This window comes from Ranitomeya imitator, chromosome 7, assembly GCF_032444005.1.
Source record: "Ranitomeya imitator isolate aRanImi1 chromosome 7, aRanImi1.pri, whole genome shotgun sequence".
Lineage (NCBI taxonomy): Eukaryota > Metazoa > Chordata > Amphibia > Anura > Dendrobatidae > Ranitomeya > Ranitomeya imitator.
In genome coordinates, this window is record NC_091288.1 from 153,485,506 (window position 1) to 153,500,733 (window position 15,228).

Consider the following 15,228-nt stretch of genomic DNA (forward strand, 5'->3'; position numbering starts at 1 on the left):
GATACGGATTTCTGCATGACTCCTTTATATTGCCCTTTGTGATTATACCTCAGGGTGTAATACTGATCTTCTATCCAATATTAAGTGCATATTTTTGCCCTATATTACCCATTTTACAGTATTTTCAGTCTCGCTCTATACTGCAATATAAATAACACACACGGATAAGGATTAGACACCACGACCAGATGAGGAAAGATCCCAACTTTTTGACAAGAACGAATGCAGACCATTTAAACATTAAAGACATGTCAGTGCATTTGCTGTCTTTTCTTTTACTGATGACTGCATTGATGAAATAAAGTTTCATGAAAGACATATTGCAATTCAATGCAAAACAAAAAAACATCCATGATGGGGAAACAAAGGAACAACAAAAATAATTATGATTCCTGAGTTTTCAGGAGCAGTCCACATTATAAGACATACAGGAAAGAAGTCCCCTGTAACAGCTGAATCTGTCCACAATCCAGGATCTCTGAATGCTGGCTGAGAAAGACAGATCGCTTAGTAGTTTCATACTGTATTTATTTTATAACTAAAATCACAAATAGAGATACTTGCAAAATACTCTTATGCCATTTCCACCTTGATTTGGAGATACCGACCTGGCTGCTCTTGGTAAGCCTTCAGTCCAGTGTGCACCAACAGATGGCCGCGGCTTTCCTTTATCGTAACTGCCATGTTTGGTCGGATGCTACTCAAGCACCAAATGGAGAGGATGTTTTAGTGATGGTATCTGGAGATGTTTCCTCCCCCCTCCCCGCCCCAGCCTTCCCATACATATTCCCAGAAGCACGATGAGAGATGTTTAGTACCAGACTTTAATAATCCCTCTGCCCCTTTCCTGTTGGATCTCCCGTTGTGTGCTGCAACTCTTTAGTTCTTCCTCCCGTTCAAGAGTCAATGGGCAGATGCCACACCGGCATTGCTCCTGTCTGATGTCGGCTTTGTCTGAAAATTTCAGGTAGGTCTGTGTGTCGTCAGATAAGTCTTGCTTGATTTTGTTTTTATTCACATTTCAGACAAACGCAGATAAAATTACTCATACTCCAGAAACTGCTTGTGATAAAAAAGCAAATACCTAAAAGGAAGAAGGATGAGAAGGTATCAATGTCCTTCACATATAAAGTGAAAGTCAATGAAGACATTGAGAAACCGTGATGTTGCAATAATAATGTAAATAGATTGCATAATATCCATAATAGATGCATAACAGCAGATAAAGTGCATTAGTGCACGGACACTGCAGGGTTATTGGGAAGGAGCACTCCTAGGAACAAGTAATTCCAAGTAATAGTGTAATGTAAACAGGCTGTCAAGCAACTGATGACTGAACAAAATGTTCATCAGGTGAAATGATCTTTTGACTGGCATAATATAGCGCTGTGCTTGGCAGCACATAGTCCTGTGAAGAACGACCTGTCTGCATCACCAGCATCGGAGCGACCCACAAGCTAGCTGATCAGCGGTCGGTTAGAACGTCACAAATGGCCTCCTGTAAATGAGCCCTAAGGGTGCAGTCAGACGGTCATATACATCAGACCATGATGGAATCGCAATGCATGGACTGGCCGGCAGGTCTCCCCAACTCTGGCGTGACTGCTCCATATATTTCTATGCCGCCGTCACTGGTCAGAGAGTCACAACTAGTCCGAGCATTGCGGTCTCATCTCGGTGCGATTTATAAGTCCATCTGACTGCGCCCTTACATGTATCTCAATTTCAAGCAAGAAATCTAAATATATCAAATAAATAATGCATCACAGGACAAACAAGTACAATGTGTCCATCATTGACAATAGTGTCAGTACTTTACAGAGCACAAATATCAAGAAGCATACCAAAGAGTATCACCTGTGAATGGCATAAAATATAAGAGCGCAGTAACACAAAACCCGACTCACCCTTCGCTATCTAGAACATCTTTAATGCTAGCCTTGGTGATAATCGCATCATCACACTTAAACCACTGGTCTTTGTGTTGCCTGATGAAGCTAGTGTAATGCCCGCTCTCCAAGGTTCCCTGGTGGTTAACTACTGCAAACAAGGAATACCTGTAAAAAGCACACAAGAATAAATCATTCCAGCAGGGAACCTTTATAGACCCCTTTCAAACGCCCAACATGCGCATTCGGATTTGCATTGGTGAAATGTAACACTGGGGGTCCCCAGCACTACTCATATTGCCCAGGTTTAGCACAATACGTCTGAAGTCACTCTACATGGCTGCAGATCTGTGAATCCTCACAGCTCATGGTTAGGATTCTGCAGTGCTGGTGATCATGCGACCACAAGTATGCGGATATGAATACTTCCGGCCACCATCGGACTAGACATGCGCAGCCTCACCCATTTCTCTTGCACTGAGCGAGGTCGAGCACGTCTAGCTGGGATGTGCGCTGGGAGGATTCACAAGGCTCTAGTCATTAGGGACAGTGCAGGCGTTTGTGCCAAACCCGAACACCACAAGGACCTTGTGAAAGATCATGAAGAAGTGTATCCTTGTAAAAAGAGCAATCCATGTTCTTTGGTAGAAACAAACTAGATAGATCTAAGGAATGATGTGGTTCTTAAGTGTTATTTCAGCAATTAAGGCCACTTTCCAATGTTAGTATGATGGTCCGTATTTCATGAGCGGCTCTAACCTTCAAAAGGTGCCTAAATCTTTGCATTATACCTTTTTTTGGGGGTTGATTACACTCTTGGGTCATAACTGTGTATTTCTATTGGTAAGTGAAAGCCATAACACTGCCTCGTGTAGGTGGATTTCTGTACAAGATCAGAAAAACTGGTTTCTGCCTCATGGGGCTTCTACCCTTCGTGTGGATGAACATTGCAGGACGACCGGCTGAACTAGATTGGCTTGTGTCCTTTTCACACTTAGAAATTCTTATTATGACAGCATTGAAAGAAAACAGAAAATAGCGGCACATGTTAAAACAGCAAATACGCTTCCTGTTCTCCAGCACCAGTGGTCCTGTACTGGCCGCCAGTCATTATTTACATGGCGGTAAATACACTGCAGTCAAGTGCCACTGCTGCATGTAAGAAACCAGAGGGATAACCAGGGCTGTGGAGACTGTTGTCCATTTTGGTGGCGTTGGACTAAAATGGACTGACTGAAAATCTACTATATAATTGCCTAAGGGTCACTTCCGTCTGTCTGTCCTTCTGTCTGTCACGGATATTCAATGGTCGCGGCCTCTGTCTGTCAAGGAAATCCAAGTCGCTGATTGGTCGCGGCAAAACAGCCACGACCAATCAGCGACGGGCACCGTCCGGAAGAAAATGGCAGCTCCTTACTCCCCGCAGTCAGTGCCCGGCGTCCGCATACTCCTCTCCGGTCAGCGCTCACACAGGGTTAATGGCAGCGTTGACCGCGGTGTAACGCACTCGGTTAACGCTGCTATTAACCCTGTGTGACCAACTTTTTACTATTCATGGTGCCTATGCAGCATGAAAAGTAAAAATATCTAATGTTAAAAATAATAAAAAAAATAAAAAATAGTTACATACTCACCATCCGGAGCCCCCAGATCGGAGCGGCAGGTTACCGATGCTCCTCGCGACGCCCCGGTGATCGCTCCATGCATTGCGGTGTCGCGAGATGATGACGTGCGGTCTCGCGAGAACGCTACATCATCATCTCACGACACCGCAATGCACTCTTCAGACCGGAGTGCGCGAGGAGCATCGGTAACCGGCCTCTTCGATCCGGAGGCTCCGGATGGTGAGTATGTAACTATTTTTTCTTTTTTACAGGGATATGGTGCATACTATGTGACTGGCCAATATACTACGTGACTGGGCAGTATACTACGTGGCTCTGTGCTGTATACTACGTGGCTCTGTGCTGTATTCTACGTGGCTGGGCAATATACTACGTGGCTGGGCAATATACTACGTGGCTGGGCAATATACTACATGAATGTGCTGTATACTATGTCACTTGGCAATATACTATGTGAATGGGCAATATACTACGTCACTGGGCAATATACTACGTGGCTGGGCAATATACTACGTGGCTGGGCAATATACTACGTGGACATGCATATTCTAGAATACCCGATGCATTAGAATCGGGCCACCATCTAGTATAGAATAAATTGGGATCAGTAGTTCAGCGCAGGATGTGCTGTAAATGTTTCATAATTTGGGAAAGTTATGAATTGTCCTATGTCTGTTCTGTTCTTGATCTGAGGATCTCGGCTTTTAGTTGAGATGAATCTGTGCTGCACTTTATGTACAAGCTCAGTAGTTACCAGGGCTGAGGGGTCCGAGTCTAAAGTCAGGGAAACTGAGGGGTCCGAGTCTGAAGTCAGGGAAATTGAGGGGTCCGAGTCTGAAGTCAGGGAAACAGAGGTCCGAGTTTGAAGTCAGGGAAATTGAGGGGTCCGAGTCTAAAGTCAGGGAAACAGAGGTCCGAGTTTGAAGTCAGGGAAACTGAGGGGTCCGAGTCTGAAGTCAGGGAAATTGAGGGGTCCGAGTCTGAAGTCAGGGAAACTGAGGGGTCCGAATCAGAGTCTGAAGTCAGGGAAACTGAGGGGTCCGAGTCTGAAGTCAGGGAAATTGAGGGGTCCGAGTCTGAAGTCAGGGAAATTGAGGGGTCCGAGTCTGAAGTCAGGGAAACTGAGGGGTCCGAGTCTGAAGTCAGGGAAACTGAGGGGTCCGAATCCGAGTCTGAAGTCAGGGAAACTGAGGGGTCAGAGTCTGAAGTCAGGGAAACTGAGGGGTCCGAGTCTGAAGTCAGGGAAACTGAGGGGTCCGAGTCTGAAGTCAGGGAAACTGAGGGGTCCGAGTCTGAAGTCAGGGAAACTGAGGGGTCCGAGTCTGAAGTCAGGGAAACTGAGGGGTCCGAGTCTGAAGTCAGGGAAACTGAGGGGTCCGAGTCTGAAGTCAGGGAAACTGAGGGGTCCGAGTCTGAAGTCAGGGAAACTGAGGGGTCCGAGTCTGAAGTCAGGGAAACTGAGAGGTCCGAGTCTGAAGTCAGGGAAATTGAGGGGTCTGAGTCTGAAGTCAGGGAAACTGAGAGGTCCGAGTCTGAAGTCAGGGAAACTGAGGGGTCCGAGTCTGAAGTCAGGGAAACTGAGGGGTCCGAGTCTGAAGTCAGGGAAATTGAGGGGTCCGAGTCTGAAGTCAGGGAAACTGAGGGGTCCGAGTCTGAAGTCAGGGAAACTGAGGGGTCCGAGTCTGAAGTCAGGGAAACTGAGGGGTCCGAGTCTGAAGTCAGGGAAACTGAGGGGTCCGAATCCGAGTCTGAAGTCAGGGAAACTGAGGGGTCCGAGTCTGAAGTCAGGGAAATTGAGGGGTCCGAGTCTGAAGTCAGGGAAATTGAGGCGTCCGAATCCGAAGTCAGGGAAATGGAGGGGTCAGAGTCTGAGGTCAGAGAAATTGAGGGGTCCGAGACTGAGGTCAGAGAAATTGAGGGGTCCGAGACTGAGGTCAGGGAAATTGAGGGGTCCGAGACTGAGGTCAGGGAAATTGAGGGGTCTGAGTCCGAAGTCAGGGAAATTGAGGGGTCTGAGTGAGTCGGAAAATTGGCTTACCAACTCAACAGCCTTGGGGGTAGCTGGTAACAAAACCATTGCTGCCAGAGTAGCAGGAGATATAATTATGGAATGTTTAGTAACACGTGTAGGCAATAGGTATTTTTCTTAAATATGGCACCAATTTTTTTTCTTTTAATTCAAGCAAAAAATGCCAAAAAGATGAAAAACTTGTAAGTCAGAATGCACTGGTAAATCATAATACTCACTTATTGTCATTGTTTAAACTGTCTTGAGGCTGCTGATACTGACCATTCATTCTGCTCTCTTTGCTATAAACAAATTAGGACACAATTGCATCAATACCTTAATGTGGCTAGAACAATATCCTTCATCCAAATACTTTAAAAATATATTACAAATTTTCTATTACAAGATGGCCCTCCAATGAAGTGGTCTTGTGAGCAAGACGAAAACTAATGTGATATCATAATGTATATCAGGAACACATGCAACATCTCTGCAACTCAGGTCTACTGACCAGAGCTAAATATTTCATTAATGCCTATGGGATAGTCAGTTCAGATCAGCAGACTCAGTTCTCTGGCCGGGGTACTGCGATCTTAACACGGTCTGTGTTTCACGAATGTGTGAAACTGGTCTACAGCCTCTCTGCTCTGATCTACTTACTACATCTGTACCCATTACAACTCAAGTCTGGAAGCCACAAAACTATGTTCAAACTTGAGAATTCGTAGATTTTTCCCATAAGTTGCTATTACAATAAAGAGTCATTTTTCAGAATTAATGGCCCTGTGTGAACATAAGGAATAATCATATTTCTGGCCAGTATATGACTTGGATCCTGCATTTTTCACCTGTGTTCCCCTCTACAGGCTCATTCTCAAATTTTCAGTTCACACTGAGCTAGTGAGTGGAGTCTAGCTGTCATGTCATCTTCCATACTTCGTACACAGAGAGGGAGTTTGGCACTTTATGCAGCACACAAACAGAAGCATCATGGAGGACAATAAACCGAAGGACAAAGCTGTAGCTTACAATCTCGCTCTGGGGGTAAATAAATTACCATATTTGCTAGAGAAGCTTCAGCATCGAGCAGTTTCTCAGATTTTGTCAGTTCCTCTCCTCTTTATTCCCCATACATTTTAATACCCGTTGTAACACCTGACAACTCTCTGTGCTAACTGTCCATGGTAAAAGCAAGAAACATTTTAGGCAAAAAAACAAACAAAAAACAGATGAATTCAACATTGAGCTTACAAGTGCAAAATGATGAACCCGTTTCTCAGCAAGTACCGTATTTTGCGGTTTATAAGATGCTCTGAATTATAAGACGCATCCCAAATTTTGAGGAGAAAAGTAGGAAAAAATAAACTTTTTTTTCCCCTTTAAATAAAATGGTGGTGGCTTCTTATAAATCAATGCATCTTATTGCTTACCGGGGATGGTGGCTGCGGTGAAGCGGGGTCCCAGGGTCGCTGCTGGCGGAGGCAGGAGTGGGGCGATGCTGTAGACCACAGTCAGGGAGAAAGGGGTGTTTGGATGTGCAACGCGGCTGTCGGTGTTCGGTGGTGCAGGGGCTCTGCCAACACTTTGTGAAAGCCCAGAGCCCCCGTACTTCCATGGTTTACTTTGCAGTGGACTCTGGGAAAATGGCCAAAGTGAAGTGGCGCATACGCAGATGGAGATCTCGGCACTGAGATCTCCTCTCCTGAGATCTCCATATGTTCATGCGCTGCCCCCAGCAGCCATTTTCCAAAGAGTCCACGGCAATGTAAACCATGGAAGTGCGGGGGTCCCAGGCTTTCACAAAATGTCGGAGAGTCTGCACCACCGAACACTCGCAGTGTCACACCTCCATACACCCCCTCATCCCAGCCTGCAGCAACGCTCCTCTCTTGCCTCCTCCAGCAGCAACCCTGGGACCCTGCTCCACCGCGGCCGGTAAGGTATATTCGAATTATAAGACGCACCCAAATTTTCCCCCTAAATTTTGGGGGAAAAAAGGGGATCTTATAATCCGAAAAATACAGTACATGTATTCCTTGCCTGGTTCAGACTGCCATAGTCTAATGCAATGTTCCTCAACTCCAGTTTTCAAGAGACACCAAATGGTCATGTTTTCAGGATATCCTTAGTATTGCCCAGGTGATAATTGCATCATCTGAACAGGCAAGAATTTTATCACCTGGACAATACTAAGGAAATCCTGAAAACATCTTTTGGTGGCCCTTGAGGAAAGAAGTTGGGGGAACACTGGTTTAATGCTCCTAGACGATCCAGGGCTCATTCTGATGAAACTGGTAAACCTTGATGAAATTCAGACTGTTTTCCTCATATGAGACAATTACTGATGTATGAAGGATCCCCCCTTAAAGATATTTGGTCCCTACATGAATTACCATACTTTTAAGAAAATTAATTTTCTTTGTGCCCCTTAAACCACAATGGTCTACATCCAGTATTTGGTGACTACCAAAAGCTTAGCTTGGTTAAACCTATAAAAAATATGTGTATATTACTATTAGGCTGTGTGCACACGTTGTGGTTTTTTCGCGGTTTTTCCCGATAAAAACGCTATAAAACCGCAAAAAAAACCCGCATAAAATAAGCATCCCATCATTTAGAATGAATTATGCATGTTTTGTGCACATGATGCGTTTTTTTTTCCGCGAAAAAAACGCAGTGAGGTAAAAACCGCAGCATGTTCATTAATTTTGCGTTTTTTTTTGTGGATTTCCCACTACAAAATGCATTGGGAAGTGTCCGGAAAAAAACGCGGCAAAAACGCATGTGGTTTTCTTGTGGATTTCTTGCAGAAAATGTCCGGTTTTTCTCAGGAATTTTCTGCAAGAAATCCTGAACGTGTGCATATAGCCTTAAAGTTGTATTAAAAGCCCAAACTAATGTAAAGTATATTGGATTTTCTTCTGAACAGGAAAATATCAATATCTTTTCCCCAAAGACAAATACATACCTGGAGGCCATGAATGGTGTCATATCTAACTCCAAGGGGAATGACACATATGTTGTAATCTTCCGCCTTAATTTAGCCGAATGTTCAAACCGCTGTGCCAGGAAAAAAAAAAAAAAAAAAAGTTAAAAGTGTCATTTTTATACTACATATAGTGATATGTGCATGCTCCTGGATTTTGTCATAAATGGTACAAAAGCTGGATCACAAGTGGTCACTGGGGTGTGATGATGGCGCTTGTTTAGCACGGTGTGCTCTCTCTATGATGCATACTCATAACACCTGAAGTCGTAAGGACATAACTCTTGCACCACTCCAGTCTGTCCTCAACTCTGCTGCCCGGCTAACCCACCTCTCTCCTCGCTACTCCCCTGCTTCTCCCCTCTGCAAATCCCTCCACTGGCTCCCCATTCCCCAACGAATCCAGTTCAAACTACTAAAGGTACCTTCACATTAAGCGACGCTGCAGCGATACCGACAACGATGTCGATCGCTGCAGCGTCGCTGTTTGGTCGCTGGAGAGCTGTCACACAGACAGCTCTCCAGCGACCAACGATCCCGAGGTCCCCGGTAACCAGGTTAAACATCGGGTTACTAAGCGCAGGGCCGCGCTTAGTAACCCGATGTTTACCATGGTTACCAGCGTAAACGTTAAAAAAACAAACACTACATACTTACCTTCAGCCGATCCAGCGATGTCAGCGGGAGATCCAGCGACGAAATAAAGTCCTGGACTTTCCTCAGCGACCAACGATCTCCCAGCAGGGGCCTGATCATTGGTCGCTGGCACACAACGATTTCCTTAACGATATCGTTGCTACGTCACAAAAAGCAACGATATCGTTATGTGTGAAGGTACCTTAACACTGATCTACAAAGCCATCCACAACCTGTCCCCTCCCTATATCTCTGAACTAATCCAATATCTTCCCTCATGTAATCTCCGATCCTCCCAAGACCTCCTACTCTCCTCCACACTTATTCGTTCCTCACACAACCGCCTCCAAGATTTCTCCCGAATATCCCCCATCCTCTGGAATTCCATGCCTCAACACGTCCGACTATCCACCACCCTCGGCTCCTTCAGACGGAACCTGAAAACCCATTTCTTCAAGAAAGCCTACAGCCTGCAATAACCATTCTGCCGCCTCACCATCGCCAGAGCCACCGCCTCGACATCACCAGAGCCGCCGCCTCGCCCCTACCTTCTGTCTCTTCCCATCTATCCCATAGAATGTAAGTCCGCAAGGACAGGGTCCTCTCCCCTCTGTACCAGTCTGTCAATGTAAACCTGCTTACTGTAATCGATATCTATAACCCTGTATGTAACTCCTTTCTCATGTACAGCACCATGGAATTAAAGGTGCTATATAAATAAATAATAATAATAATTTCTGACACAATCGCAACATTTATGGGCGATATATTCTGTACCAAAACTTCAAGCAAATCTGAAAGGCCACAAACACTTTTTTTCTTTTTTTTAATTGCACTTCATGTATGTTAGAAGTTCATTTAAATTATTATTATTTTTTTAAAATCTGCTCCTGCAGTTTGCAAGTATTACAATACATTGTAAGCTGCTCGATGCTGTTCAGTTCTGATCATATCCAATCAGTATTGAACTGTCTCTCCCATAGCCCTTTTGCTATAAAGTGCATATGCAGCGCCCCAGGGTCCTGGTCATTGCAGTAATGTCATTCTCCTCTAGGGGAAGGTGGTGTTACGTTTGGAGGCAAAGAAGGACAACTGCATCCAGGTATCACAAACATGCAACACATTTCACACTCCAGGCCACCAGGGGGAGCTCATGGTCCTATTTATTAGGTCACTCCCCACACTTAGGTAAAACAGGTAGTCTGTAGGGAAAGTTAGTCAGTTGCTGGCTGAGCTCCGCTCAGTTAGTTGGTCCCTGGCAGGGGTGGGATCCTGTCAGAGAGCAAGGGAGAAGGACACAGAACTGTGCATGCCCTCAGAACTGTATTGCAGCGAGTGTGCGAGGAAGTTGTAGCAAAGGAGTGGATATCAGAAGGGGAACAGCCCTACACAGGCTGCCTCCTTCTGAGGCGCAGAATCCCGGTAGCCGGACCACCGAGGGAGTAATGACCTTTATACCTTGCTCCAGAGACCGTCAGGACAGCTAATTTCACATTACCTGTCTGCCCTACACCCAGGAGGCACGGTGGGACCCCTTAGAGGCTGGGGCATGATATAGTCCCTATAAACCGCCTCAAGCCACCGGTCATACGGGTTTGTCCTATCCTATCCGGGGGACAGAGAGAGACATAACATCTACAACAGTTGTGAGGACCTTATGAGAAGCTTAGCAGTAAGGGACTACAACACTGCAGTGCAAAGGAAGGCTACTGAGTTCCACCTGGACAAGGGGACTCTGGACTTGCCTTCAAACCGGCCGGACTCTGCCTATCCTGTGATGTGGTGCCCAGGACTGTGGATGCTGAAGTCTTCAGTGAAGGTAAAGAGACTGCAACCTTGTGTCCTCATTCTTCTCTGCACATCTCACCATCCACCATCTACACATCGGGAAGCCCTGGGGACATACTTCACCTGTAGGAAGGTATACCATCTAGCTGCCATAACATCACCCCAGCGGACCCCTTAAAGCAGCGTCCATCACCCTGACCGAATACCACAGGTGGCATCATGAACACAAACTTTATTCCTTTAAAGACCTTTCCCTTTTACACGGACATCCCAGCGCCACGGACCGGGTCAGCCATCGTGACATCCCCCTATGAACTGAAGGATCCGGTACCGAGTATCCCACAGCCCCATGGGGGCGATCCACATATTTGCACCATTATTCTTCATAAGGGGAGATGTATCAACCAATATACTCTCCTTAGATGATAATATGGATACTACTGATTAGTAGGTGGTTTGGCATAAGATAGCTACGTTGTTGAAATGTATGAAAAAGGAATAAATGTCATGTTATTTACATACTTCTCCTATAAACATTTTGAAAGCCACTTTAAAGTGTTATCCACTTAAGAAAAAAATGAAGATGGCTAAAAGTGGGCATCTCTCACATTATGGCAGGATTACTACATTTGTCAGCATAGCCATTATGCACTGAAGCTTACTTTGAGATGAAAACAAGCCACAATAGGCAGTTTTTTCATAGTGAGCTGCTTCGTAGACTCTTGGTAACTATGGCAACCACTGCATTTGATTTTGGCACTACTTCCTAGATGCTCTGGTCGCGTAAACCTGGAAAAGAACAGTCATGTGGCTTCATGATATCACTGCATCCAGCTATATATCACACACTGTCTATTGTACGCTGGTCTCTGGTCCCATAGAAAAAAGCCCCAGTAATGCAATCATCCCAATTTATGTATTTCAGGAAAAAGTAATCCAAAATAGACAAACAACAATTCAGATTAACAAATATGCTTTACTGCACTACTGTCTTATCTATCATTAGCAAGATATCTATGGTGCAAGGCAAAAATAAGTAACATGACAGAAGATCTCTAGAAATCATGACATGCAGCTCATCTCTCTGCTGTCCGTGTAATACTGGGAGCCCTTACAGCATGTATTCTGGGCGATGAGTTGCGATGTTTGGATGGCGTCTCATACTGCTTTTCTATGGACCACTTTCTAAAAGTGAGCTTACATTTATTTTGCTTGCACCCGTACTTTACCTGCAATCATTACACTATACATAAATAATAATGGTAATGAGACGAGTATCTGTCTTAAAGAGTCACTCCAGTGGAGTATTTTTTTTCCAATGCTGGAGTGGCACTTTAAGCCCCCTGCCTGTCCTACACTCACCTCTGGCATCTTCACCATTTTTCAGGGCTGCTCCAGTCCTGCGGCACCATCTTGAGACAGAAGCTGGCTGCAAGTCAGAAGCTACGTCACAAGCTCTCAATACAAATCTATGAGAACCACAATGTGGTCAGAATGAAGCTCTCAGACATATTGAGAAAAGACCATAAAATCTGTTTCTAGGAGCCTTCATTGGGGGACACCGGAAACCATGGGTGTATGTTTCTGCCACTAGGAGGCTGACACTATGCACAAAAAATTAGCTCCTCCTCCGCAGTGTACTCCCCACCGTCTGACACTAGGTTAATCAGTGAGAAGGCATTAGGAGAAGGAACATCTAAAAGAAAAACTAAACCACAACTCAAGACTAACAATATAACATTAGTCAGAGCTGTAAAACATGTTAGGGTGCTGTGTCCCTCAAAAAAGGCTCTGAGAAACAGATTTTTACGGTAACCAAAAATCCTGTTTTCTCTATCGCTTCATTGGCGGACACAGGAAACCATGGGATGTCTCAAAGAGGGGGGAGGTAGGGAATAGCAGAAAACTTTGTTTGGGTCGGAGAACTCACCACTGCCGCCTGCAAGGTCCTTCTACCTAGGCTGGCGTCTGCCGAAGCATAGTTACGGACCCTATAAATTTTGGCAAATGTGTGGATGGAGGACCAGGTTGCCGCTTTGCAGTGCGGATGCCCTATGGTGTACCACCCAGGAGGTGCCCACTGCCCGGGTAGAGTGTGCCTTAATCTCAGTGGGAGGCGCTCTGTTCTTGACCCGGTATGCCTCCAAAAATGCCGTCAGGATCCAGCCTGCAATTGTAGCATTTGAAGCCAGAAGGCCTCTATGTGCACCCTCAGGAATGGAAAAAAAAAAAGGTCTGTCTTACTGAAGGGAGCGGTCCTAGCCAGATAGACCTGCACTGCCCTGACCAGGTCTAACCTGTTCAGTGAACGCTCCTGAGTCAGAGCTGGGCAAAAGTAAGAGAGGACAATATCCTCATTTAGGTGAAAGGCGGACACCACCTTGGGAAGGAAAGAAGGTAAGCGCAAAACCACTTTAACCTGGTGGAGAACCAGGAAAGAAGGGGGGGGGGGGGGGGGGTGACAGGAAAGAGCCGAAAATTCCTATATGCACTTTATGGAGGTGATGGCTACAAGAAACACCACCTTCCAAGATAAAGGACAAAGAGATCTCTTGGAGTGGTTCAAAAGGTGAACTCCTAAGGGCCTCCAGGACTAGATTGAGGTCCCAGGGGTCCACGGGTGTCCTATACGGGGGTGCAGCGTGCGCTGCCCCTTGGAGAAAAGTTCTGGCCTGAGAACGGAAGGACAAGTTTTTCTGAAAAAGAATAGAAAGCTCTGAAACCTGTCCCTTTAGTCAGCTAAGGGCGTCAACTCCTGCCTGGAGAAACGCCAGAATGGAAGGGAGCGCAAACAACATAGGAGGGATGTGAGGAGACTCACACCAGCTGAAATAGGTTTTCAAAGTCCGACAATATCCACGGGACGACTACTGCTTCCTAGTACGGATCATGGTCTGAATCACCTGATCTGAAAACCCAGAGGCTCTTAAAACCACGGTTTCAACAGCCAAGCCGTTAACTTGAGCACCCGAGAATATTGATGGCAGATTGGCCCTTGGGACAGAAGATCCGGTCTGTCTGGGAGTCTCTAGGGGGCAACCATGAGAAGATTGAAGATCTCTGCGAACCAAGACCTCCTGGGCCAATCCGGTGCTATCAGAACGACCAGCACCCCTTCCGCATTGATCTTCAAAAGCCTGGAAATAAGGGGGAGGGGAGGAAACTGATAGGGAAGAACAAACTGTAACCAGGGTACTGCCAGAGTGTCTGTGCCCACCGCGAGAGGGTCGCGGGACCTGGAAACGAACCGTGGAACCTTCTTGTTCAGTCAGAATGCCATGAGGTTTACATCCAGAGTGCCCCATCGAAGGCAAATCTGATGGAAGACTTCCTGATGTAGAGCCCATTCTTCCACCACGAGACCCTCATGGCTGAGAAAGACGGCGGCCCAATTGTCTACGCCGGGGATATTCACTGAAGATATCGCCAGAACTGTCGCCTCTGCCCAGAGGAGAATCTTGAATACCTCGGCCATCGCCAAGGGACTCGGCCACACCCCAGCCGAGAAGACTTGTGTTCATCGTCACCACCTGCCAGTGACCTGGAAGGAAGGACTGACCCTGGAAGATGAGAGGGGATGACAGCCTCCAACTGAGAGATTGCTTGACTCTGGAGGAGAGCAAAAGAGACTGAGAGATTGCTTGACTCTGGAGGAGAGTGAGAGAGAGAGAGAGCGTGAGAGAGAACACACTTGTTCCATTGCGATAAGATAGCCTACTGAAGTGGTCTTAAATGGAATTGCGCAAAAGGAATCGCTTCAGACGCTGCCACCATGCTTCCCAGGACCGCCATGGCCAAGCAGAAAGATGGAGGCCGAGGGCCCAGAAGAGAGCGAACCTCCCGCTGGAGGATTGCTCTCTTCACCTTTGGAAGAAAAACCCTTGTCTGACAAGTGGTTGAACAGCATGCCTAGAAATAGATAAATAAAAACACCGCGCTAACTAGAAAAGGAGGATCAATAAATAAATAATAAGGCTATACCATCAGCAGGAAACAGTACTGCATAAAATGGGGACATTATCCCAGTAGTCAATAATGGGCAATAATATCTATATAAGGCAGTAAAAAAGAGCAAATGCTCACAAAACCAGCAGAGTAATCAATAATAATAATAAAGCATGTTGCAAAAAATGTATAATAGATCAATAAAAAGACCGCACACTTACTTAGTGGAAAGTGACTGCTGAGAGGCTGCTGGCGCTGTCTAAATGGAAGATAACTGCTGAGAGGCTGATAGCGCTGTCCTAACAAAAATGGGCGCTGTCCCAGGAGGTAATGAGACGGGATCTCCAGCGG

At 45.9% G+C, this 15,228-nt stretch overlaps 1 protein-coding gene across 5 annotated transcripts in view; it reads right to left on the bottom strand.

Annotated features, from left to right (window-relative positions):
• Positions 1–232: 232 nt before the first annotated feature.
• Positions 233–15,228, bottom strand: part of USP22 (ubiquitin specific peptidase 22) — a 119,920-nt gene continuing 104,924 nt past the window's right edge. For all 5 annotated transcript variants that reach the window (XM_069733920.1, XM_069733916.1, XM_069733917.1 and 2 more), the window contains 5 exons: positions 11,595–11,721; positions 8,491–8,582; positions 5,762–5,824; positions 1,908–2,057; positions 233–1,084 (listed from right to left, as the gene is read on the bottom strand). In XM_069733920.1, coding sequence (XP_069590021.1) covers positions 1,042–1,084; positions 1,908–2,057; positions 5,762–5,824; positions 8,491–8,582; positions 11,595–11,721 — 475 coding nt within the window. In that variant the 3' untranslated portion in view covers positions 233–1,041. The remainder of the gene's footprint in view (positions 1,085–1,907; positions 2,058–5,761; positions 5,825–8,490; positions 8,583–11,594; positions 11,722–15,228) is intronic.